This window comes from Electrona antarctica, assembly GCF_951216825.1.
Source record: "Electrona antarctica genome assembly, chromosome: 6".
Taxonomy (NCBI): Eukaryota; Metazoa; Chordata; class Actinopteri; order Myctophiformes; family Myctophidae; genus Electrona; species Electrona antarctica.
This window is the reverse complement of record NC_136811.1, coordinates 33,502,637-33,524,667: the sequence shown is the minus strand read 5'-3', so window position 1 is coordinate 33,524,667 and position 22,031 is coordinate 33,502,637. Positions and strand designations below refer to the sequence as shown.

The window sequence follows — 22,031 nt, the reverse complement described above, 5'->3', positions numbered from 1 at the left end:
TGGGCAGGGGTGAGGTGGGTTCGGGGGGTGAGGCCAAGTAGCCTGACCAGTTTGTTTTGGGAGGTCTGGAGCCTTGTTTTGAGGGCATTTGAGGTGCTGTGGTACCAAGAGGTGCATGCATAGTCAAAGAAACCTTGTACGAGGGCTCCTGTTAAGGTCTTCAAGGTGTTTTTGTTGACCAGTGTGGAGATCCTGTAAAGGAATCTTGTTCTTTGACTTTTTTGATTACGTTGGTGGCCATTTTATCACCAGAAAGATTAGCCTCCAGGATGGAACCCACCTAGGTAGGTAATGATAATATTGTCACCCACTCTAACCAAGAAGCCATCTGCCTGTCTCAATTACAAGGGCAGCGGCAGCCAGCAGCATCTAGGCTATGTTTATGAAAAAACAGTGAGAAAACACACCTATCATTCACAGCAGAAATAAGTTCTTGCTTATTATGGAACGGCCGGGGCCTTTGTTTGAAGATGTGACCCTAACCTCGCGAGTCGCGTCACCCACCACCATGCAGGCTTTCCATTGACTGCCCAGACCTGCTCCCATAACACTTCCAGGCCACTAGAGGCCAATAGTGTGTTTCTCCGGTAAACATTGCCGCCTTGATCCAGGTTTTGTCGCTCTTGACAGTGTCGTCATGGTCAGTAAAGATGGCGGAGAACAGCGGCATAGAACCCACCGTGGATTCTATCGTTGATGAAAATGTCACGCAAGGCGGGACTATGATCGTGGTCACTGTTAAAACTCCGAAAGACAAAGAACAGATCGTCATCTCGGAGAGTGCTTCTGTCTCACTGGTACTTTATTACATAACGTTTTGCCGCTGGACCTGGTTATCACGGGCCAGCGTTAGAGCTAGGCTAATCAAGGTAATGGCTAACTTTAGCTAGTTCACGTCATCTGGTTATCTGTCAGAATAAAACGGTAAAGTTTCACTTACTCTGACCGATCGTATTCTTTGGTGTGCGTATTGTATTTAGTAGCGATTGTAAACTGATTACTATCAACGTTAACTAATACTAGTCAGTCCTGTGGGTTGTTAATTGCGACATCACAAGTCTGTCAGCTAAAATGAAGTTAACACTACAGTTCAACTTGATGACATTAAGCATCGTCACTAGCTCCTTTCGGAACCCTACGTTAAAGTTTCTGACATTTTGATGACTTTCGGAACCCTACGTTAAAGTTTCTGACATTTTGATGACTTTATGTAGGGTTCCTTCTCACCGGATTCAAGCGACATGGGATGCAATCTGATTTCCCCTGACTTACCCCAGTGCTGCGGTGTGGGTGTCACGCTGACATATTCCAAAAGAAGCATATGGACGCTATAGGATACAACGAACCCTCTCACCCCCCCCCCCGAACGGCACAGAAGCCGTTAAGTATTTTTAATGTTTGTACGACCGTTTTGGCAGCTCTGAAATTCTCTCTTGTTGACATCCCATTGTACCGCCTCCAGCATCTCGGTTGGCTAGCAGCGCCTCCCTACGCGCCTCGTAGGCGCAGCTAGCCAACCGTAGGCGCAGCTAGCCAACCGAGATGTCAACAAGGAGGGACCGAAGAGAGAATTTCAGAGCTGCCAAAGCGGTCGTACAAACATTAAAAATACTTAACGGCTTCTGAGCCGTTCGTGGGGGGGGTCAGATGGTTCGTTGTCTCCTATAGCGTTCATATGCTTCGTTTGGAATATGTCAGCGTGACACCCACACCGCAGCACAGGGCTAAGTCAGGGGAAATCAGATTGCATCCCATGTCGCTTGAATCCGGTGAGACCGGACCCTACGTGGTAGGTCCAAAGGAGCTCAACCCGGGGGGTCCGGAGACGGGCTACATCGTCACATACATCTGACGTTGTAACGTAGTCGCTTTAACAGTTATTGTAAATACACAAGGAGTTATTGGGCTAGGCAATAACTAAGTGTATGAAACATGCCAAATTAAATGGACACGTATGACCCGCTTTATTGAATCATGTTGGCCATCAAGCAATTAAGCACCTATACTAATTCTGTTTTTAATGACCGTAGTCAGAACTTGACATGGATTTGGACATCTGTAGTTTCTTGCTGAGCTTTTCCTTTTAACTACACTGACCTGAGTTATGTAATTTCTTCCAACAGTTCAAAGATGAGATATCAAAGAGGTTCAAGGCCAAAAAAGATCAGCTGGTGTTAATATTTGCTGGGAAGATCCTGAAGGATGGGGATTCTCTAAACAAACTTGGCATCAAAGACGGACTTACTGTTCATCTTGTTATCAAAACTTCACCAAAGTAAGATGACAAAACCATTACATTGTTATGGATGAGCATGTTTGTGATTGTTATAAGATGGTTTATGATTGATTTGTCTCAGATCCACAGGGGGTGACACACCCCAGACGTCAGCTTCCAGTTCTGCCACATCTCAGGCCAGTGTTACCGGCCTCAGACCTAGGGGAGTCTGGGTCGGTACAAGCGATACACAGGCTTGAATGCGCTGTGGATCTGTGAAAAACGAGGAATGGGACACATTCTTTAGTGTTGCGTAGCTCGGTCTGCAGCGGTTTATTACTCACTCAATGTATCAACATTCAGTAATAAAACATATCAACATGCATTTGCATTCAGTATCAAAATAATAACAACAGACATCTTAATTCACAATAGCTCCAAAAATACAAAATACAATAAACCAAATAAATCAAAAATAAACTGTATCCTTCATGAAACCAAAAATAAAGCATTGTGCACTTTATAACCCTTTTGACAATATCCAATCTGTATTCTTACTCTCAACATACACACTTAATACTGTAGTCAGAACACTCAGATTCCATTTATCATAACAATAATACATTTCCTGTCAGAACACTCAGATTGCATTTATCATCATAACAATAATACATTTCCTGAATCTAATACTCTTCTTCATTTACACCACCAGCTCAAATACACATTCAAAAGAACACGTTTTCATCCCGACACGCACGCACGCACGCGCGCACCACGTGTGGCGTCTGTGTGGTAACACAGTGTAACACTACCTGCAAACTACCTGGCAGCAGCCATTATTCAACTCAATCAAAACAATAAAACTACTGGTCCAAACTCACTTCAAGTACACTCAAAACGTTACAAAACATGTCACTGACAGTTCACAGTAGTTTCAACATCATTAGGAATGTTTAGATATTTATATTTATACCTGTGAAAAACGAGGAATGGGACACATTCTTTAGTGTTGCGTAGCTCGGTCTGCAGCGGTTTATTACTGACTGCGCATGTGCGGGACCGAGACTATAGGCAGTTCCTCTATGATTCACAGAAGCGCATGAGCGCCATCTATTGACTAGGAAGTCTAATAAGATGTGGCATCTCATAGAAAAGTGTCAATAATGTTAGAATAGTTCTAATAAATCTTAAAAAACGGGGGGTGTATGTTTTAGTGCAAAACTACAATAGAGGCTATTTCTGAACCCTCTACACTCTCCCCTGCTCTAAGAGATGTCTCCTGACATCTAGAACTAAACAACAATAAGTAGTCAAGTTAGTCAGGAAAAAGGTCATCAGTCTAGTCTGTGTAGTGTCTGGTGAGGTTCATTGGAGTTAGTCAAAGTCTGTCAAGTCAGTGAACGTCAATGTCAAATCCTATGTAAGTCCTCTGTCCTAAATCTAATAAGTCCATTCAGTTGGGGTAGGGTAGTAGTAGGTTTGGGGCAGGACTGGGTAAGGGGTCATGGGGTAAGGTACACATGTGAACATGGCGTTTGCTTCGGGCCTCCAATTCTGGTATGACGGCTGTCCGAAATGTTCATATGTGAATCTGTCTCTGGGTTTTACAGTCCGGGTGGACCTCCTCGCGGGCAGTTCCTCTCCACCTCGTGGCTCTATGTCAGGTTCAACCATATCCTCTGGCACCCCTGGACCTGTATCACCCTCGTTGTCATCCATCACAGGTTGTTCCTGGACATTCTCAGCAGGCAGCATGTCAGCTGGTGTTGGTGCTTGTGCTGATGCTGGTACAACAACTGGAACAGCTTCCTCCTGCTGATGCATATCATCTGGTTCTGTTGTTTGTCTTAGAGGTTGGAATTCTGGTGCTACAGCTCTGAGATGACGGTGTGGTTCAGGTTGAGGCGCCTGATGTCTGACTGTCCTCCTTGTGTACACAGGCAACGGTCGGAGGTTGTAGGAATATCCTTCCTCTTCAGCAGAATCATCTGATTCCTGCTCAGCTGCTTCTCTGTTGTTAGTCCGTTTGTCTCTCTGTTTTCTCTGTTTCTTTTGCGCATGACAGGGTTGCTCATCTTGTTCGAATGGCAAGTCATTTACAGATAACAGGAGGTTACGGTGCAGAACGCGGATAGTTCGTTCTCCCCTTTCTGCTTGAACTTTGTACACAGGCCCGTCTCCCACCCGTTCAATGACTCTGTGAACTTTCTCCTCCCAGTAAGCACGGAGTTTGCCAGGTCCACCTCTCTCGGACAGGTTCCTGACAAGCACACGATCTCCTGGCTGAAGTGCAATCCCTTTAACACCACGGTCGTAGTATTTTTTTCCTTTTGCAGAGCTCTTCTGGCTATTCTCCGAGGCGATCCTGTAAGCCTCCTGCATCCGAGAAGCCCATTTCTGTGCAAACTCCTGTCGACTCGACACATCTTCCTCCGTTCTCAGATTAAAGACTAAGTCAATAGGCAAACGTGGGGATCTTCCATAGAGGAGAAAGAATGGCGAATAGCCAGTTGCTTCATGTCTCGTACAGTTGTACGCATGGACGATGTGGGGCAAGTGGTCTTTCCACTCAGCTTTTCTTTCCTCTTGGAGAGTGCGGAGCATCTGTAACAGTGTTCTATTCAGGCGTTCCACCGGGTTCCCCTGCGGGTGGTATGGGGTGGTTCGAGAATGGGAAATGCCAGACAGCTGTTGGAGTCGCTGGAATAGATTGTTCTCGAATTCCCGTCCCTGATCATGGTGTAACTTTTCAGGGTAAGAGAAACGTGGGATAAAATCACTGAAGATTTTCTCAGCTGCTGTTTTGCCTGACTTATTCTTAGTCGGGTAGGCTTGTGCGAAGCGTGTGAAGTGATCTACCAGGACTAAAATGTACTCAAAGCCTCCTTTACTTGGCTCTAGGTGGAGGTAATCAATAGAAATAAGCTCAAATGGGGCACTGGTCGTGATTGAACCCATGGGTGCTTTTTCTGGGATGGTGGGTCGTTTCTGCTTAATACAGGAGCACTGGCGGATGACATAATGTTCTATTTCACGTTGCATGAATGGCCAATAGAACCTTTGCCTTGCCAGGTGGATAACTTTGTCAGCCCCGACATGACCCATGTCGTCATGCAGGTGTTTGAGCACAGTAGACTTCAGCTCACTGGGGAGAACGAGCTGTTTCCATTTTCCTGCTTGCCTGTATAGAATTCCTTTGTCCAGTTTGAGTCTGTTCCATTCATGTACTAGTCTCCTTGTCTCTTGTGGCATTTGTCTTTTGTCTTTGTCATTGGGGTTCCATCCCCTCCTCTTCAATGTCATCACCTCAGAGATTGCTGCATCCTCCTTTTGGGCAGCTCTGATGTCTTCTGGGGTGATAGTGGGGATTGTCACAGGTGGATCGTCGTCACCACCAGAAGAGAGTTGCAGTGCAGCCATCCATGGTACATCCTTCTCAGCCACTGCTTTGTTCCCCTGCCATATGGTGGAAACTACATCTGGGGGCAGAGTTTCAGTGTACTCCCCTATGTGACCATGAAGCTTTACTGGGTACCGTGACAGTGTGTCAGCGTCAGCATTCGCCTTGCCTGGCCTGTATTTTATGGTGAAGTGGAAATCTGCCAACTCACCCACCCAGCGATGTCCGACGGCGTTGAGTTTGGCTGTGCTCAACACATAAGTAAGGGGGTTATTGTCTGTGTACACGGTGAACGTGGGTGCATAGTAGAGATAATCCCGGAACTTATCGCAGATGGCCCACTTCAATGCCAGAAACTCGAGCTTGCCAGAATGGAGATGGTAATTCTTTTCTGCAGGCGTGAGTGTTCTGGATCCATAAGCGATGACGCGGAGTTTCCCCCCCTGCTGCTGATAGAGCACAGCCCCCAGACCTTCATTGGATGCGTCAGTATTTAACACAAAGGGCAAATTACAATCTGGGTAGGCTAAAATGGGTGGATTGGTCAACATGTCTACGAGGCGAGAGACGACAGCACTGTGTTCGGGGGTCCACTGGACAGGTGTATTAGAGGGGAGCTGGCCAGACTTTGTGACTTTTCTTGTGTGTGCAATGTTGTTGTTATCTTTAACAGGTCTCTGGTTGGGCAGACTGGAACCCTCTGCAAGCTTGAATAGTGGCCGTGCAATCCTGGAAAAGTCTTGTATGTAGGATCTGTAATAGCCTAGGAAACCTAACAGACTTCTGACTTCTCCCACATTCTTTGGCTCTCTCTCTTTTTGCTGCAGCACTGCTTCCAGGTCTTTAGGGTCTATCTGGACACCTTCACTTGTCACTAGGCGTCCGATGTATCTCACTTCTCGTCTGAACAGCTCACATTTCTTTGGACGTAACTTGATGCCATGCTCTCGCAGGCGGCGGAGCACTCGCCTCAGGTCCTCCACGTGGTCTTGGAATGATTTAGAAAAACAAAGAACGTCGTCCAAATAGGGAGAACAGCATTCATCCCTCATGCCATCGAAGACACCCTCCATACATCTTTGAAAGGCCGCTGGGGCGTTGGTAAGGCCAAAGGGTAGGCGAAGCCACTCATATAATCCCCAAGGAGTACTAAAAGCGGTCAGGTGCCTGGAACTCTCATCAACAAAGCCCTGGTGGTATGCGCTGCCTTGGTCGAGTATTGAGAACCAGGAGTAGCCTCCCAGGTTATCCAGCAGGTCTTGAATGCGTGGGAGCGGATGACGGTCAGGGACAGTTTTGCGGTTTAACTCCCTGAAGTCAATGCATAGACGCAAGCTCTTATCTTTTTTTCGGACACAAACCACGGGGGATGAGTAAGGTGAAGTGGACTTTCTTATCCAGCCATGGTCAAGCAGGTTCTGCACATACTCTTTTACCTCCCTGTACAGGGGTTTCGGGATTGCATTGTAGCGTTTTTGGACTGGTGTCTCATCATTTAGCTTAATTTTGAGTTGCAGGTTTGGGATGCAACCTATGTCAGAGTCATCCTTTGCAAAGGCATCTGACTCGTCGTATAACATGTCTCTGGCTATCTCTTGTTCCTCCTCTTCGAGGTGTGACAATTCAATAGGTGGGTGCCATTTATCTGGAGTCAGAGCGGAGCAGGTTTGAACAGTGGAACGGTTTATGGGCTTTGGGTTGTTGGAGGAGTGGTTAATGGGTTTGGCCTCAGTAATTTCCTCTAGTGTGCCTAAAATGGTTCTCTGTGACAGATAGATGTCATGCTTAGTGAAATTCTGAATAGGGATTTTGGCGGTTTTAGATGTGCCATTGGGGACATCTACTAAAGTGGGAAAGGGGTCTAAACCCTCAGGGCAGTTGTTCTCTGGGCTCGGCTCAAATAGCATTGTTCCGCCACGGGGCCATGCTCTGACTCTGCACTTCACCTCACATATTTGACCAGAAGGGATAGTTAGTCCTTTCTTCCCAACTCGCACAGTGTACTGAGGAGGTGTTTCATCAGGGGGCAGCATCTGGAGAACAGAAATAAGGGTTTCCACTGTGCTTTCACTGACACTCATGGCTTCCTTCAGTATTGCAGTCAGATCCACCTGTTCTTTGTTCTCTTTGATCATCTCTGCAATGACATTGCTACCTAACAGGGGACAGTTAACACAGTTCTGACTGATTAGTATGGGCACCTGTATGTCAGCATGTCCATGGTTCTCACTGTGTATCTGTAAGTCAACGTAAGCCCATCCATCAAAGGGAACCGCCGTGCCATTTGCTGCAGATATTTTGAGGGGTTTATCTGTGAATAGGGATGAGAGTGGCTGTATTTTGACACTAGGCAATGCTTCCTCTACCCACGCTCTCCCCACCATAGTCACTTGGGCTCCTGAGTCGAGCAGCATTTGGATAGGGACCCCATTGATTGCACATGAGACCATACATCGCTTGCCAATTAGTTGTGCTACACGTTTTCTTGGTGTTGGCTGGCACTGAGTAGTTGGTTTTCCTGGGTTTACTGTTTCAACTGAGTTAACCTGTACTGGAGACTTGTTACTGGCGACGGTCACTGGCAGCCTCACTCCAGTGACCTCCTCTCGTTTCCCGATGCCTTTCTCTGCAGACAGCCAACGGCTCTATGTCCTTCCTGACCACATATGAAACAGTGAGGACAATGTTTAATGTTCTTTTGCACACAGTCCTGACATCGGCCCCTGGTCTCTGCTGTTTGGGGTCGAATTGAGGGTCGGTTCGGGGGTGGATCTGGGTTCACAGGAGTCGTAGATTCTGTGGTTTTGACAACCTGGGCAAAATGTTTGGTCAGTGAGGACACTTGTGCGGTCAGTTCTAGAATGGCAGCACGGTTAGCCTGTAATTCAGAGTCAACTTTGGTCTGTTTAGTCTGGTCAGTCTGCTCAGTCTGAGCTGTACTTACAGTCACTGGTCGGGGTTTAATCACAGTACCAAGGCGTCTTAACCTCTCTGCCTCCTCACTGGTGGACTTAGTGATCTGTTCTAGGAGAAGGTCATCATTAACCTGCAAGTCTGTGAGGAAAGGTTTGAGATCACATCTGACATGGTTATTTTTTTCATTCAACCCTTGGTAGAGTGTGTGAAGGAATGTACCCTGAACAAGCTTTCTGTCATAACAAAAATCTGCACCTGGCTGTTGTGACTCAAAAACAACTCTCTGTTTTAGACCCATGATTCTATACAAAAACTGCTGTGGGCCCTCTTTGTCTTGCTGTCTGGCAGTACTAAGCTCCTGAAAAAGCTCAGTGCTGTTTTTGTCTCTGATATGGGAACGGAGAAACCGTTTTAACTCACTCATAGTAAGGTCATCTTTGTTAGTTAACATTTCTCTGAATGTACCAGGTTTAGTTATCTTAAGCACAGTGCGGATAACCTCTGACTCACTAAACCCTTCATGTAACCCTTCATCCATCTGTTTACAAAGGCTACTGAATGACATTTCAGACCCTGTGTCAGAAATCTGTCCACCATAAAGTTTAAACTCTCTGCGTGGAAACAGAGCAGCTACATCAGTCAATCTCACCACCTGCTCACCACTACTGGAGGACGGACTGGCACGGCCAGGAGGGGCACCACCTGCACTGTTGGTGATGGATCTGGCTGGCGATATAGTGGCAAGGTTCCTGGTTGGTGTGCTAGTGTCTCTGTCCATAGTCGGTGGAGGTGCGTGAATGTCTCTTTCCCTGGGTGGGGACAGCAGGTGACTGTCCATGGTCGCTGTAGTTGAACTGGTCTGTTGAGTCGCTGCATCTTCTGTCTGGAGAGGTGCAGCCTCGACCACTCTCACGTCAGCTCCTACCACAGTACCTCTTCCATCCAGGAGTCGGAACATGTCATCGATCATGTCGTTGAGGGGAAGGATTTGAGACATGCCTTCATCCTCCATTTCTTTCAACTTGTCACCTTTCAGGTAGTCGACAATCAAATCATACAGTTCTGGTTCACTCAAAGCCGCGAGCTCCTCAGCGTCTCTGTATTCATCAACAGCACTGGCAACAGTCTGTAGCTGACTGGTACTCAAAGCTAAGAGTCTCTTTTGGATCGTGAATATCAGCATCCTTCGTGGGGTTGTGGTAGTAGCCATCTTTAGCGCCCGTGGTCTCTACTCTCTGGATGACGCACAGCAATGCAGCCTTCCCTGAAGCTTTAGACACAGGTTCTCTCCGTGGCAGTTCCCACTTTCCCAGCTAGGTGGCGCTGTATCCCGGACGAGCCCCCAATTGTTACCGGCCTCAGACCTAGGGGAGTCTGGGTCGGTACAAGCGATACACAGGCTTGAATGCGCTGTGGATCTGTGAAAAACGAGGAATGGGACACATTCTTTAGTGTTGCGTAGCTCGGTCTGCAGCGGTTTATTACTCACTCAATGTATCAACATTCAGTAATAAAACATATCAACATGCATTTGCATTCAGTATCAAAATAATAACAACAGACATCTTAATTCACAATAGCTCCAAAAATACAAAATACAATAAACCAAATAAATCAAAAATAAACTGTATCCTTCATGAAACCAAAAATAAAGCATTGTGCACTTTATAACCCTTTTGACAATATCCAATCTGTATTCTTACTCTCAACATACACACTTAATACTGTAGTCAGAACACTCAGATTCCATTTATCATAACAATAATACATTTCCTGTCAGAACACTCAGATTGCATTTATCATCATAACAATAATACATTTCCTGAATCTAATACTCTTCTTCATTTACACCACCAGCTCAAATACACATTCAAAAGAACACGTTTTCATCCCGACACGCACGCACGCACGCGCGCACCACGTGTGGCGTCTGTGTGGTAACACAGTGTAACACTACCTGCAAACTACCTGGCAGCAGCCATTATTCAACTCAATCAAAACAATAAAACTACTGGTCCAAACTCACTTCAAGTACACTCAAAACGTTACAAAACATGTCACTGACAGTTCACAGTAGTTTCAACATCATTAGGAATGTTTAGATATTTATATTTATACCTGTGAAAAACGAGGAATGGGACACATTCTTTAGTGTTGCGTAGCTCGGTCTGCAGCGGTTTATTACTGACTGCGCATGTGCGGGACCGAGACTATAGGCAGTTCCTCTATGATTCACAGAAGCGCATGAGCGCCATCTATTGACTAGGAAGTCTAATAAGATGTGGCATCTCATAGAAAAGTGTCAATAATGTTAGAATAGTTCTAATAAATCTTAAAAAACGGGGGGTGTATGTTTTAGTGCAAAACTACAATAGAGGCTATTTCTGAACCCTCTACACCAGCAACAGTACTACTAACTCCACTGCCAGCACCACATCAAACACAGGACCCACACCAGCACAGCCTCAGCCTGCCAACATGTTGAGTAAGTATACTATAGATTTTCTTGCCTCAAAGTACAGATGGGGTATGCCCTTCTATTATTATATTATATAATTACCTGGCACAATCAGCATCCTTACAGAATTAGAAGAGGAGATTGATGACGGCCAACAATGCCAGTACGAAAATCAACAAAAGACTTGGCTGATTTTGTCAGTGCAATTTGTTTATATCTGATGCTGGGAGTTGAAACCTTGAACATCATATCGCTATGACAACATTACTCTAAAGGGTAGAGTGCCCATCCTTGTTCCTGATTGTTTTAACATAATCAAATCTGTTTTGGCTCACACAGAGGCCTGTCGATACATCCACTGAATTTAGACTAGTCCTTCATTCCTAATGCCATGAAAACATTTAGAATCCATTTGAAACCTGATTGATAGCAATAAGTCAAGTTTACTCTATCCAGGCAAGTTCGTCAATCTCAAGTGAAGCATATTTTTATATGGGAGACTAGAATATGTATTTCCAGAGTTGGTGTTACTCTTGCAACAAGACATAAAACATAATAGCCCACTAGCAGCCCCTAGAGGCCATGCTGCTCCTTCCACTCAATCTGAGAAATTGTGGACAGTTGGTGCTAGTATTTGGGATCACCAAATTAGTTGGGTTCATCCTCTGATGAACAAACATCAAATCCAGCAATTTGTTTTCAAGGTTGTTTGCATACAAACTGTTAGATGGACAGACAGACATCTGCATTCAAGGCTTAAATCTTCTGAATAACAAATGAGACATGGCTATAAACCAAGAAATCATTGCATCATTGATGTTTCAAATCTTATTAAGTGACTAGTGACTAGAACAGGGGTTCCCAACCTTTGTATTGTCACGGACCGGCTGACAGTTCATACAAATGATCACGGACCGGCACAGGGATGGGGGCGGGGGGTGTTGCGCGTCATCGTACCAAAACCTAACGTTCTCACGGAAGACAGTTGACTGGCCCTTAAATAGGCTACCCACTGATTTTATTATTACTATATCACAACATAATGTTATATCATTGACTTAAATGGTGTTATATTGACTGAGTATGATTTAAAAAAAAGATTAGGCTTATGTCTTTTTCAGAAATTACTTTGGACATGTGGAACAGTTAAACATGCAGAGTGACGCATTACTTTACCTGGGTAACATCATCTACTGATACTTGTTTTGACATGAAATAATAATCCTGTACCGTCACCGTGTAGTGTTTTGTTTCATTTAGCGCGAATGTGATGAAATAGGCTGCAGCTGTTGATCCCTTGATGATCCGCTGCTGCGGACAGTCAACCTTTCACCGCTGTTTGGAAATCAGTTTGGCAGGAAAGATGTGCCATTGTGCCCGCACAATCAGAAGCACTAAAGTTTTTCAAAGAGACATATACCTGCCAGACGAGTAGGCTACAATACAAAGTCTGAAAGGCATGCATTTGCAATCCAATTGGTGATTGAGCCGAGGGTCGCGCTCTATATGCGCAACGGCAAATCCGCTGCCCACTGATAGTTCTCAGGTCTGGTGTGTGTGCTCTCTTTTTTTCTCAGTCGTGTTTTCAAATGGATTTGTAGATACAACGGGAAAACTTGGGATTCCCTTCTCGCGTACCAGTGGCACATGTTCGGTCCGCGGACCGGTGGTTGGGAACCTCTGCTCTAGAAGACAATTCTAATAATCAGCCATATATCCATAAAAAACCTCCCAGCCCAACAAGCCAGTTCCTTATATCAAAGCACAACTCATAAGAATTGTTGTATTTATTTATTTATTTATTTATTGTTTTCATTCTTAATTTCTTTCCCTCCCTTTCTCTGTCTTCTTGTTTCTCAACAGGTGGGCTTGGTGACTTGTCTGCCGTTCCAGGCATGGGCTCTTCAAACTTCCTGGAGATGCAGCAGCAGATGCAGCGGCAGCTGATGTCCAATCCGGAGATGCTCTCACAAATAATGGAGAACCCACTGGTGCAGAACATGATGTCCAACCCAGACCTGATGAGGCAGATGTTTGTGGGGAACCCACAGATGCAGCAACTGATGGAACGTAACCCTGAAATTTCCCACATGCTCAACAACCCGGAGCTCATGAGACAGGTCAGAGCAGAGCTTTGCAGTAGACATGTATGTATATATATTGAGAGAGAGAGATTCATTCTATGTTCCTAGTATTTTCTTTTTCTGTATATACTTACTCGTGATTTGTTGCAATTAATGCAATAATTACTATTGCTGCAGTGAAAACAAAAAACAATGTATTTAGGAAACTAAAAAATCCCTGGTTTCTGATCCAACAGTTTGAACCATCATCTCTGTCTCTGCCTCTCAACAGACTATGGAGTTGGCAAGGAACCCAGCAATGATGCAAGAGATGATGCGTAACCAGGACCGCGCACTTAGCAACCTGGAGAGCATACCTGGAGGTTACAATGCTCTCCGAAGGATGTACACAGACATCCAGGAGCCTATGTTCAGCGCTGCTAGGGAGCAGGTAAGTTATAATTGTCTGTCCTGGCACTGACACACTTGCTGGCTCCTCACTTCCAGAAAAAAAAACTATTTGTTTGTATTTGTTGTAGTTTGGAAGCAATCCCTTCTCTGCCTTGGGAGGTAATGCAGATGGTTCTGGTGCACAACCGTCCAGAACGGAAAACAGAGAGCCTTTACCAAACCCCTGGGGACCTCCACCAACGGCGGCATCAGAAAGTCAGAGGACAGGCACCTCTGCACCCTCCGCCTCCACAGGGGGCAGTGGGCCTAGCATCTCCAGCCCCCTGGGTATCAACACCATGGGTCTTGGCAACGGTACAAGCTCTTCTCAACACGTAACAGCATGATATGTTTTTTTTATTTAGTAGGTTTTGTTGTTTGACACTCAGTGAGTCAGTGGATTTGAGCGTGGATAAGATGTTGGCACGGTGTAACCATTTACTCCATATAAAACATTACAGCTTACACATACACATGATGCTCATCTTTCATAAATTAGTTTGTCAAGTTATGTAGGTTAGCTGTTGGCCACTCATCCAGAGAGATGAATAATATAGATTAATAACATACTAGTAACTAACCCTAAAGAAAACATAAACGCCTAGATTAATAACATTACTAGTAACTAACTGTAAAGAAATCAAGGGTCAAGGTCAAAGAGTATTAAGAAGTATTAATGATACTGTATTGTTGTTGTATTTCCAATATTGACCATAGCATAAGTGGATGAGGCATGCTAGGTAAATAAATAGTCAAGGAAATAAGTGTACGAGTTTCTGTCATTGTATATAAATATTGTATGTAGCTCTCACAACCTACTTACTGTCTTGTGCTCAGGTGTGTTCAGTAGTCCTGGTATGCTGCGTCCTGGTATGCTGCAACAGCATTTGTTGCAACAACAACAAATGCTCACAGCATTTGTTGTTGAGAACCCACAGCTGTTACAGGATGCAGGCAACAGGATGAATTATATGGCAACAGAGAACCGACAGCTGTTCCAGAACACACGCAACAGGATGCTGGACAGGATGTCTAGGGGCGGATTACGCCAGGTACCTGGCGATGCGATTACATATCGCCAGGTACGTTACGATTCGATTTAATCCCGATTAATCACTCACTGTTAATCACTCAGTCACTGTGTGACTAATAAACAAAGTGCTTTCTAATGATTATGAATATATATATTATTTCACAGTGCACCTTTTTAACTCAAATCTTTGCTTGGGAAAAACCTGGGAAAAACTGAATCCATTCTCTTTGGCTCTATTAGTAATCTCAGCAAGGCAAATTGCTTCTTGGTTAGAGTGGGTGACAATGTTATCACACGTAAAGATGAAATTACCTACCTAGGTTCCATCCTGGAGGCTAATCTTTCCGGTGATAAAATGGCCACCAACGTAATCAAAAAGGTCAACCATAGAACAAGATTCCTCTACAGGATCTCCTCACTGGTCAACAAAAACACCTTGAAGACCTTAACAGGAGCCCTTGTACAGGGTTTCTTTGACTATGCATGCACCTCCTGGTACCACAGCACCTCAAAGGCCCTTAAAACCAGGCTCCAGACTTCCCAAAACAAACTGGTCAGGCTCCTACTTGACCTAGCCCCCCGAACCCACCTCACCCCTGCCCACTTCGACAGGCTGGAATGGCTTAGGGTCGACGACAGAGTACAGCATCTTGCAATGGGTCTGGTCCACAAGATTCGATACACCACCAAGATACCCATGTACCTGTCTAGATACTTCCTTAATGTTAACGAAGTCCACACCCACAACACCAGAGGGAGTGCAACGAACCATGTACAACCCAGATTCGGCACAAACAAGGGACTAAATTCTTTTCGCTCCTATGCCACCAAAATGTGGAACGCCCTACCAACTGTCATTAAGACATGCGAGTCCCTTGACTCTTTCAAAACCGCTCTCAAAGGGCACCTACGGACGGCTGCAATTCGAAACTGGCCCCTGTAAAATCGGAATCCCTCAAACACGAACGCAATGACAACACAAGAGACGGTCGCGGCCACACAGCCAACTCAAGGTATGGCCACTGAGCCAACTTGGGGACCCAACGCAAGGACAACACAAGAGACGGTCACGGCCACACAGCCAACTCAAGGTACGGCCACGGAGCCGACTTGGGGACCCAACGCAGCTCCTCCAAGGAAAACAAACAATTTAACGGAGCTGAACGTGAATCCCCCCCCACCCCTTTTTTTCCCCTCACTGTATATGTTTCTTTTCCCTTTTTACCTCCTTTATGATGAATTCCTGTTCTGTCTATAGAAGTGTCTATTTGTACGTCTCTAAATGTTTTGATGATTTGAACATGGTGGACCCTATTGGAAACAAGTGTAATGCTTAATTGGGTCGTCCACTCACAGTTAACAGCCTTTGTATTGAGTTTATGCTTGAAATGTACTGTAATTCTGCAAACTGTTAATAAATTCTTCAATCAATCAAGTCCATAGAACAAAATATTTTCAGATGGGGTCCGTGGCCAAATACAGAACAGCAATAAACAGATGAATCGAACACTCAGGCCAGCTCCTCCCCGTCAAACTCTTAGAAACATTAATGAGTTTGTACAAGCATACAACAAATATATTTTAATAATGACATAAGATGTCATGTCATTAACATAAAGAAATACATGGGCAGGATTTCGGTTGACGTCAGCAGCACTCTGTCAAATTGTCTTTATTCTTTGTTAGGACAAAAAGGTGCTTTTCTTTGTTTCCTTATTCAGGGATTTAATTTTCAGTTACTGAAGTGTCATTAAGGAAGCTTGGGGTCAGTTCTTGAGACTATATATGTTGCACTTTTCTGTTTGTTTGCACACATTAAGGAGCATTTGGTTTAAAGTGTATGGCAACATTTTGGATTGTATGACGTTGAGGGGACACGGGAACTCGATACAACTCACAACGTGTGCAAGTTGTGTGAAAACAAATACAGTGGGAACAAGATGATATTGCCCACTGACATCCAGAGATGCAGTCAAGACAACCATCCCGATCCCGAACACACGGACACAGCCGTGGCCCATGCACTAGAATTACGAAGTCCATCGGCACTTTTATTGCAAAGGATTTACATTCATATTCGGTCGTGGAGACTAGCGACGGATTCCAGGCCATGTTATGCACTTTGGAGCCACACTACATCGTCCCATCTCGGCCACATTTCACAGACTGTCGATGATGTGAGTTTTATCGAGTTCTCCTGTCCCCTCAACCTCAGTTACAATCCAAAATGTTCCCTTTCTGTCATCTTTTTTCTCTTCCCCTCCGCGTTGGTAACTCGTTCTGTTTTGGTTGTTGAAAGCTAAAGCGTGTGCGAGCGCTGTGTGCGTCACTCTAAACGGTCCGGTAAGACGCCGCAGCGCAGTCACAGATTAGTTCCGCCCTTTTCCTCCGGTAAAAAATAATAATTATATAATCGATTTTTGACATTTGTGCATCGATGAATTATCGTTCATGACAGCATCGCGATTAATTGGATAATCGATTTTTTTCCCCCACCACTAATGCAGTCTATGGCACAGAATACAGACCTGGCCTCACAGGTCTGCACTGTTTAAATTATTTTGGGTTAATAAAGGTTTTTTTCACTTTTTTGAGGGTGAATTGCCATTTAATAATTTGCCTCATTTATGTGGTTATGACCATTTTGTTAACGTTAACTCTTTACCCCTCAGGCATTGATGCCCTTCTTTGCTGGGAACCCACAATTGCAGGAGCAGATGAGAAATCAGCTTCCAATGTTTCTCCAACAGGTTAGGTTCCTCTGTCTTTGTGTTCACTGGTACATGGTGGCAATTTGCGTACATTCTGAAACAATTACCATGTGGTTTACAATTAAATAATTGAATAAAGGCAAATAATGTAAGCAATACATATGCCAGACTCCTGAATTAATCTTATGAAGAAATCAAAAAGACATATGAGCCTTAAATAATACTTTAAAATCTCTGTCCCATGTCTTGTAAGCAGTATAAATATAGTTGTAAAGGCAACTTTTAAACAAAAGGATGCCAGTGAGGGATATGGTGTGAATGAAGTTCTTTCCAACGGTGGTGGTGTTGACAGTAAATCAGGTCTTGTCGTGGAGTGCATTTAAGGTTTTATTTTGATTGCAAAGTGTTATCAAAGCACAACATAAACTGGGTACTTAACTGTAACTTAAACAATAAACTGGTGTTGCAAAATAAACCAAAATTAACTCATAACAACTGAAAACAAACAAAACACGCACGGTTGAAAAACTGTGTGGCTTCCTGTGGCGTTTCCCAAAATTCCCTGCTGCTGTGCACCTGTGACACATAGAAATAGGCTGTGCCTGTGATTGGCTGAACCCGCCTATGCCCAGGTTGTCAGTCAGTATCATAATCTCATATGCATATTCAGACAACAAATGAACCACAGTATAATTCATCAAATTGGCTACAACAATAGTTATACATTATAAGTTATATTTAGAGTGTGAAACTCTAACTTTGGACAAAAATGGGCCTGTCAAATTGACATGTCTTGTTAATGGCTGGTCAGATGCAGAATCCTGAAGCTGTGTCCACAATGACCAACCCCAGAGTGATGCAGGCCTTAACCCACTTGTTCATGGCTGGTCAGATGCAGAATCCTGAAGCTGTGTCCACAATGACCAACCCCAGAGTAATGCAGGCCTTAACCCAGATCCAACAAGGCCTTCAGACGCTACAGACGGAGGCACCTGGCCTCATGCCTGGGTACATGCACCAGATTCACATCTTTTTCAAATGTAGCATTAGCCAGTGTTTGTATCATAGTTTGGGGCAGGGGCTCCGGGCGTTTGAGATATTGTCAGGGAATTTAATTTGCTTCTCTTCATAGCATGACATCCGGAGTCTCCCCACTTATTCCTCCCACCACAGGGGTCAGTGTGGCCCCAGAAAACTATTCTGCCTCAACACCAGGTTCCAATTCTACTTCGGCCACTAGTTCTTCTCAGCAGCAGGTCATGCAGCAGATGATACAAATGTTTGCTGGAGGAGGATCATTGGTATGCAGTATGAAGCTGTTCTAACACTGAATTTATTTGTGAATAGTACTATTCATTTTAGGATGAGCTTACCCCCCCCCCCCCCCCAATTTAGCCGTTATAATTGAATTCCTCTCAATGCTCTTGTATCCTACTCACTCACCTGCCCCTACCAGGAGGACGTAGAGCCTCCGTTCTACTCCTCCTGCCCAACACTCCTTGACACGTGCCGCCCCAGCCCGTAGGAGTATGTGCAGTAACAAATATCAAACACCCCTCCCGCCATCCCTCCCACGAACACGGGACAATTGTGTTTGTATAGACTCTCAACAAAGCCGGATTCACCATGGTGGATTCTGACCCCCAGCCTCCTCGGTGGTGGGCAGAATCGTTACCACTGTGCCATCAGTTTGTTCTTGGTCACAATATGAGTAAAATGCCTGGACTCACTGATTTGTTTTACTAATTTTCTTCTCTTAAAATCCTACATATAAATAAGGATACCTCTGCCCGTCTGATTCCACATCAGGTCGTAATGACCAGGTTGTCTCACACACACGCCATTGACGCCAATACGATCGAACTATGCAAACCAAGCACATAATGTACATTGGCGGGTATGGACTAATTTTGTATAATTTAGGGAAATCATTTCAGTATTTTCATCGAGCTACCTCAAAAATTGTTTAGCTTTTTTTTTGTTTTGTACTATTTGTGGTTTAAAACTCTAGCACCTAACTGTTATTATTATACAGCTACATCTCAAAGAATTAGAATATTCTGCAAAAGTTCATTTTCTTCCGTAATATAATTCAAAAAGTGAAACTTTCATATATTCTCAATTACTTGCGCATAAAGTGAAATATTTAAAACCTTTTTTTGTTTTAAACTTGATGATTATGGCATACAGCTCATGAAAATAAAAAAATCCTATCTCAAAATATTAGAATATTTTACGAGACCACTAAAAAAGGTTTGCTTTTTAACAGCCGTAAATTTGTATTCAGTCTTAGGGGCCGATTCATACTCCTATTTTACCGCTGTAGTGCCGAAATGATTTCGGCTCGCCAGAAATTTTCAGTAGCACCGGAGAGCCGACTTTAGACCGACTCTGGACTTGATACAACACAGTGGACCAATACCAGCAGATGACATGCAGCCAGATAGAAAGCTGGCCCAGCCCAAAAGAGTTTTTGTTATAATAAATAAATACATGAATAATGTGGTGTGGTGTCACGTGCATGCAGGCCCACCCACTCCTGACCAGGCCCATCCAGAACTTCAGTACTGGCTTTGTCACGGATGACATGGCACCCCAAATCATCACTGACAATGAAAACGTCACACTGGAGTCAACACAGCCATCTATCAGGATATTTTAGAACACTGTGCTTCTGTATGTTGACAAGGTTTATGGAGATGCTGATTTTCCTTTCCAGCTCGATTTAGCACCTGCTCACAGAGCCAAAACTACTAGTAACTGGTGTACTGACCATGGTATTACTGTGCTTAACTGACCAACCAACTGGCCTAACCTGAAACCCATGGAGAATCTAGGTTGTATTGATGATTTGGGGTGCCTCAGAGGAAGGTCTGAGACATAATACTCAACAATACAAATTAATTTACGGCTGTTATCAATGCAAACCTGGGATTTCGTAACACCTCAACAGTGCAACAGGCTGATCACCTCCATGCCACGCCCCATTGATGAAATCATTTGTTCAAAAGTAGCCCAGACCACGTATTTACTGCATACATTAGATAGGATAGAGATAGAATTTTTTGATTTGATTTGATTCATGTAAATTTGTATTTGTGGCCAATATGTGACTTTGGGCTTAATCATGTCCCTTGCAGGCTCAGACCCCAGAAGTACGCTTTCAGCAGCAGCTTGACCAGCTCACCGCCATGGGGTTCATCAACCGTGAGGCTAACTTACAGGCACTTATCGCTACAGGAGGGGATATCAACGCTGCCATTGAGAGACTGCTGGGCTCTCAGCCCTCCTAACTCTCAGGCCCACTCAGTTTGCTGTGAGCAATGGCAGGAATGAAGGAAACTGATACCTTGAGAGAAGAGGGATTCTGATGATTGAAGGTTTGAAGACTGGAAGAGTACAGGATCAGAACGGGAGATTCTTAAAACAACGAAATGTCCTTCATCACATGCAAATATCATGCTCCTCCGACTCAGTGGACTTCCAATTACTCATCTCTTTAGTGTGATCTGTGAATCCTAGGAAACCTGAACAGGGAAATTGTAAAAGGGGGGGGGGGGGGGGGGGGCATTGCCGATTTCAGTTGCTAATGGAAACAGTTCCATGCTAGTGCTGTAGAACAATGCTGTGAAATGATGCCACAACTAACACACCGTCTCATTACTGCCTTCAATGCAACTGGAGATTATTTCCGGAATGAGAAACTCATTCAGCAGACTTATGCATGAGGTTACCCAGGTATTAAATCACTTGAATGGATTGTGCTTGGGTGGCAACTTAAGAGTTGAAAGTTTTGTCATTTGACAAGGTTTGGCAGTTGCTGGTTTGAAGCCCCTCTGGCTCTTCTTTATGTTTGGAGAACTTGCTTGTTTTGAAAAATTTCCCTCTTCTCTATCTTTAATCCGGCCTGATTGACTAGTATTTATTGCTGTAGTAGTTACCATCTGTCTATTTCTTTGTCTAACTCACACTTTGACAAGTTCTTCATGTTTTGTGTCCCCCCCCCCTTCTTCTTCCACAGCCTGATGAAAATGCTGTTGGAATCATTTGTGTGAATACTTTTCACAGCTGCCTAAGTCCTAAGATGTCTGCTTACATGTTTAGCTTGTTTGGCAGGGGGTCGTGAGGGAAGTTAAGCGATTTGTTCTGGGGAAAAAAGAAATATATATATATATATATATATATATATATATATATATATATAAAAAACAAGATACTCACAAATTGAGGGTTAAAGGCATTTGGGGTGGTATATATTTTAAGACTTTGGCATAACGTTACACAAAACATTTTCCGGAGGTAGGATCAATTTATATTGTATATATTGTCAAATTGTATTGTATGATCGATATATATTTTGGGAGTGAAGTCCTTAGAACAATGTTCTGTTGAGTTCAACCAATTGATTGATTAGAAAAATAATTAAATGTCCAGGGATGTTTTCAACGTTGAAAGGAATGAACCTTTTACAATAACTAATTTTGTTTATTTTCACAGTGTAGTGCCTAAAAATAACATGTTTCGGGTTCAGCAATATATTACAATTAAATATGTGAAATCTATAGCAATGTCGTACTAATGGCATCTGACTTGTTAATACCATGTATTATTTGCCGTATCTGCTGGTTTAAGAAATCCTATTCATCTCTGCCTTTTTCTTGGACTCCATTCACTATTCTAATAATATCTTTCAAAAACCTTAATAGTGTGTTGGTAATTAATTTCACTATAGTTGCAAGTGCTGTAGCGAGGAAGTTGTAATTAGGTTTTCAATCTAATGGGTCC

General features: G+C 44.0%; 1 protein-coding gene across 6 annotated transcripts; it reads left to right on the top strand.

The window, feature by feature from the left end:
• The first annotated feature begins 46 nt into the window (after window positions 1–46).
• On the top strand, window positions 47–22,012 carry LOC306925380 (ubiquilin-4-like). 6 transcript variants are annotated; one of them, XM_079504170.1, is made up of 12 exons: window positions 47–869; window positions 2,124–2,275; window positions 2,358–2,417; window positions 10,934–11,016; window positions 12,853–13,109; window positions 13,345–13,503; window positions 13,592–13,817; window positions 14,340–14,584; window positions 17,208–17,285; window positions 18,139–18,254; window positions 18,379–18,547; window positions 20,387–22,012. In XM_079504170.1, exons 1-12 carry the CDS (start codon window positions 651–653, stop codon window positions 20,537–20,539), a joined length of 1,917 nt encoding a protein of 638 aa, XP_079360296.1. In that variant the 5' UTR covers window positions 47–650; the 3' UTR covers window positions 20,540–22,012. The 6 variants fall into 6 exon arrangements, with proteins under 6 accessions (XP_079360296.1, XP_079360297.1, XP_079360298.1 ...); XM_079504172.1 differs by having other exon boundaries at window positions 50–797; XM_079504171.1 differs by lacking the exon at window positions 2,358–2,417.
• Window positions 22,013–22,031: the final 19 nt, after the last annotated feature.

What these genes read in the sequence shown, in the direction of transcription:
- LOC306925380 (XM_079504170.1), top strand. Translation starts at nt 651, where the DNA reads ATGGCGGAGAACAGCGGCATAGAACCCACCGTGGATTCTATCGTTGAT. An exon ending in ACCCGGAGCTCATGAGACAG is followed by an intron (nt 13,110 to 13,344) that starts GTCAGAGCAGAG and finishes GCCTCTCAACAG; the next exon opens with ACTATGGAGTTGGCAAGGAA. An exon ending in GCACCTGGCCTCATGCCTGG is followed by an intron (nt 18,255 to 18,378) that starts GTACATGCACCA and finishes TTCTCTTCATAG; the next exon opens with CATGACATCCGGAGTCTCCC.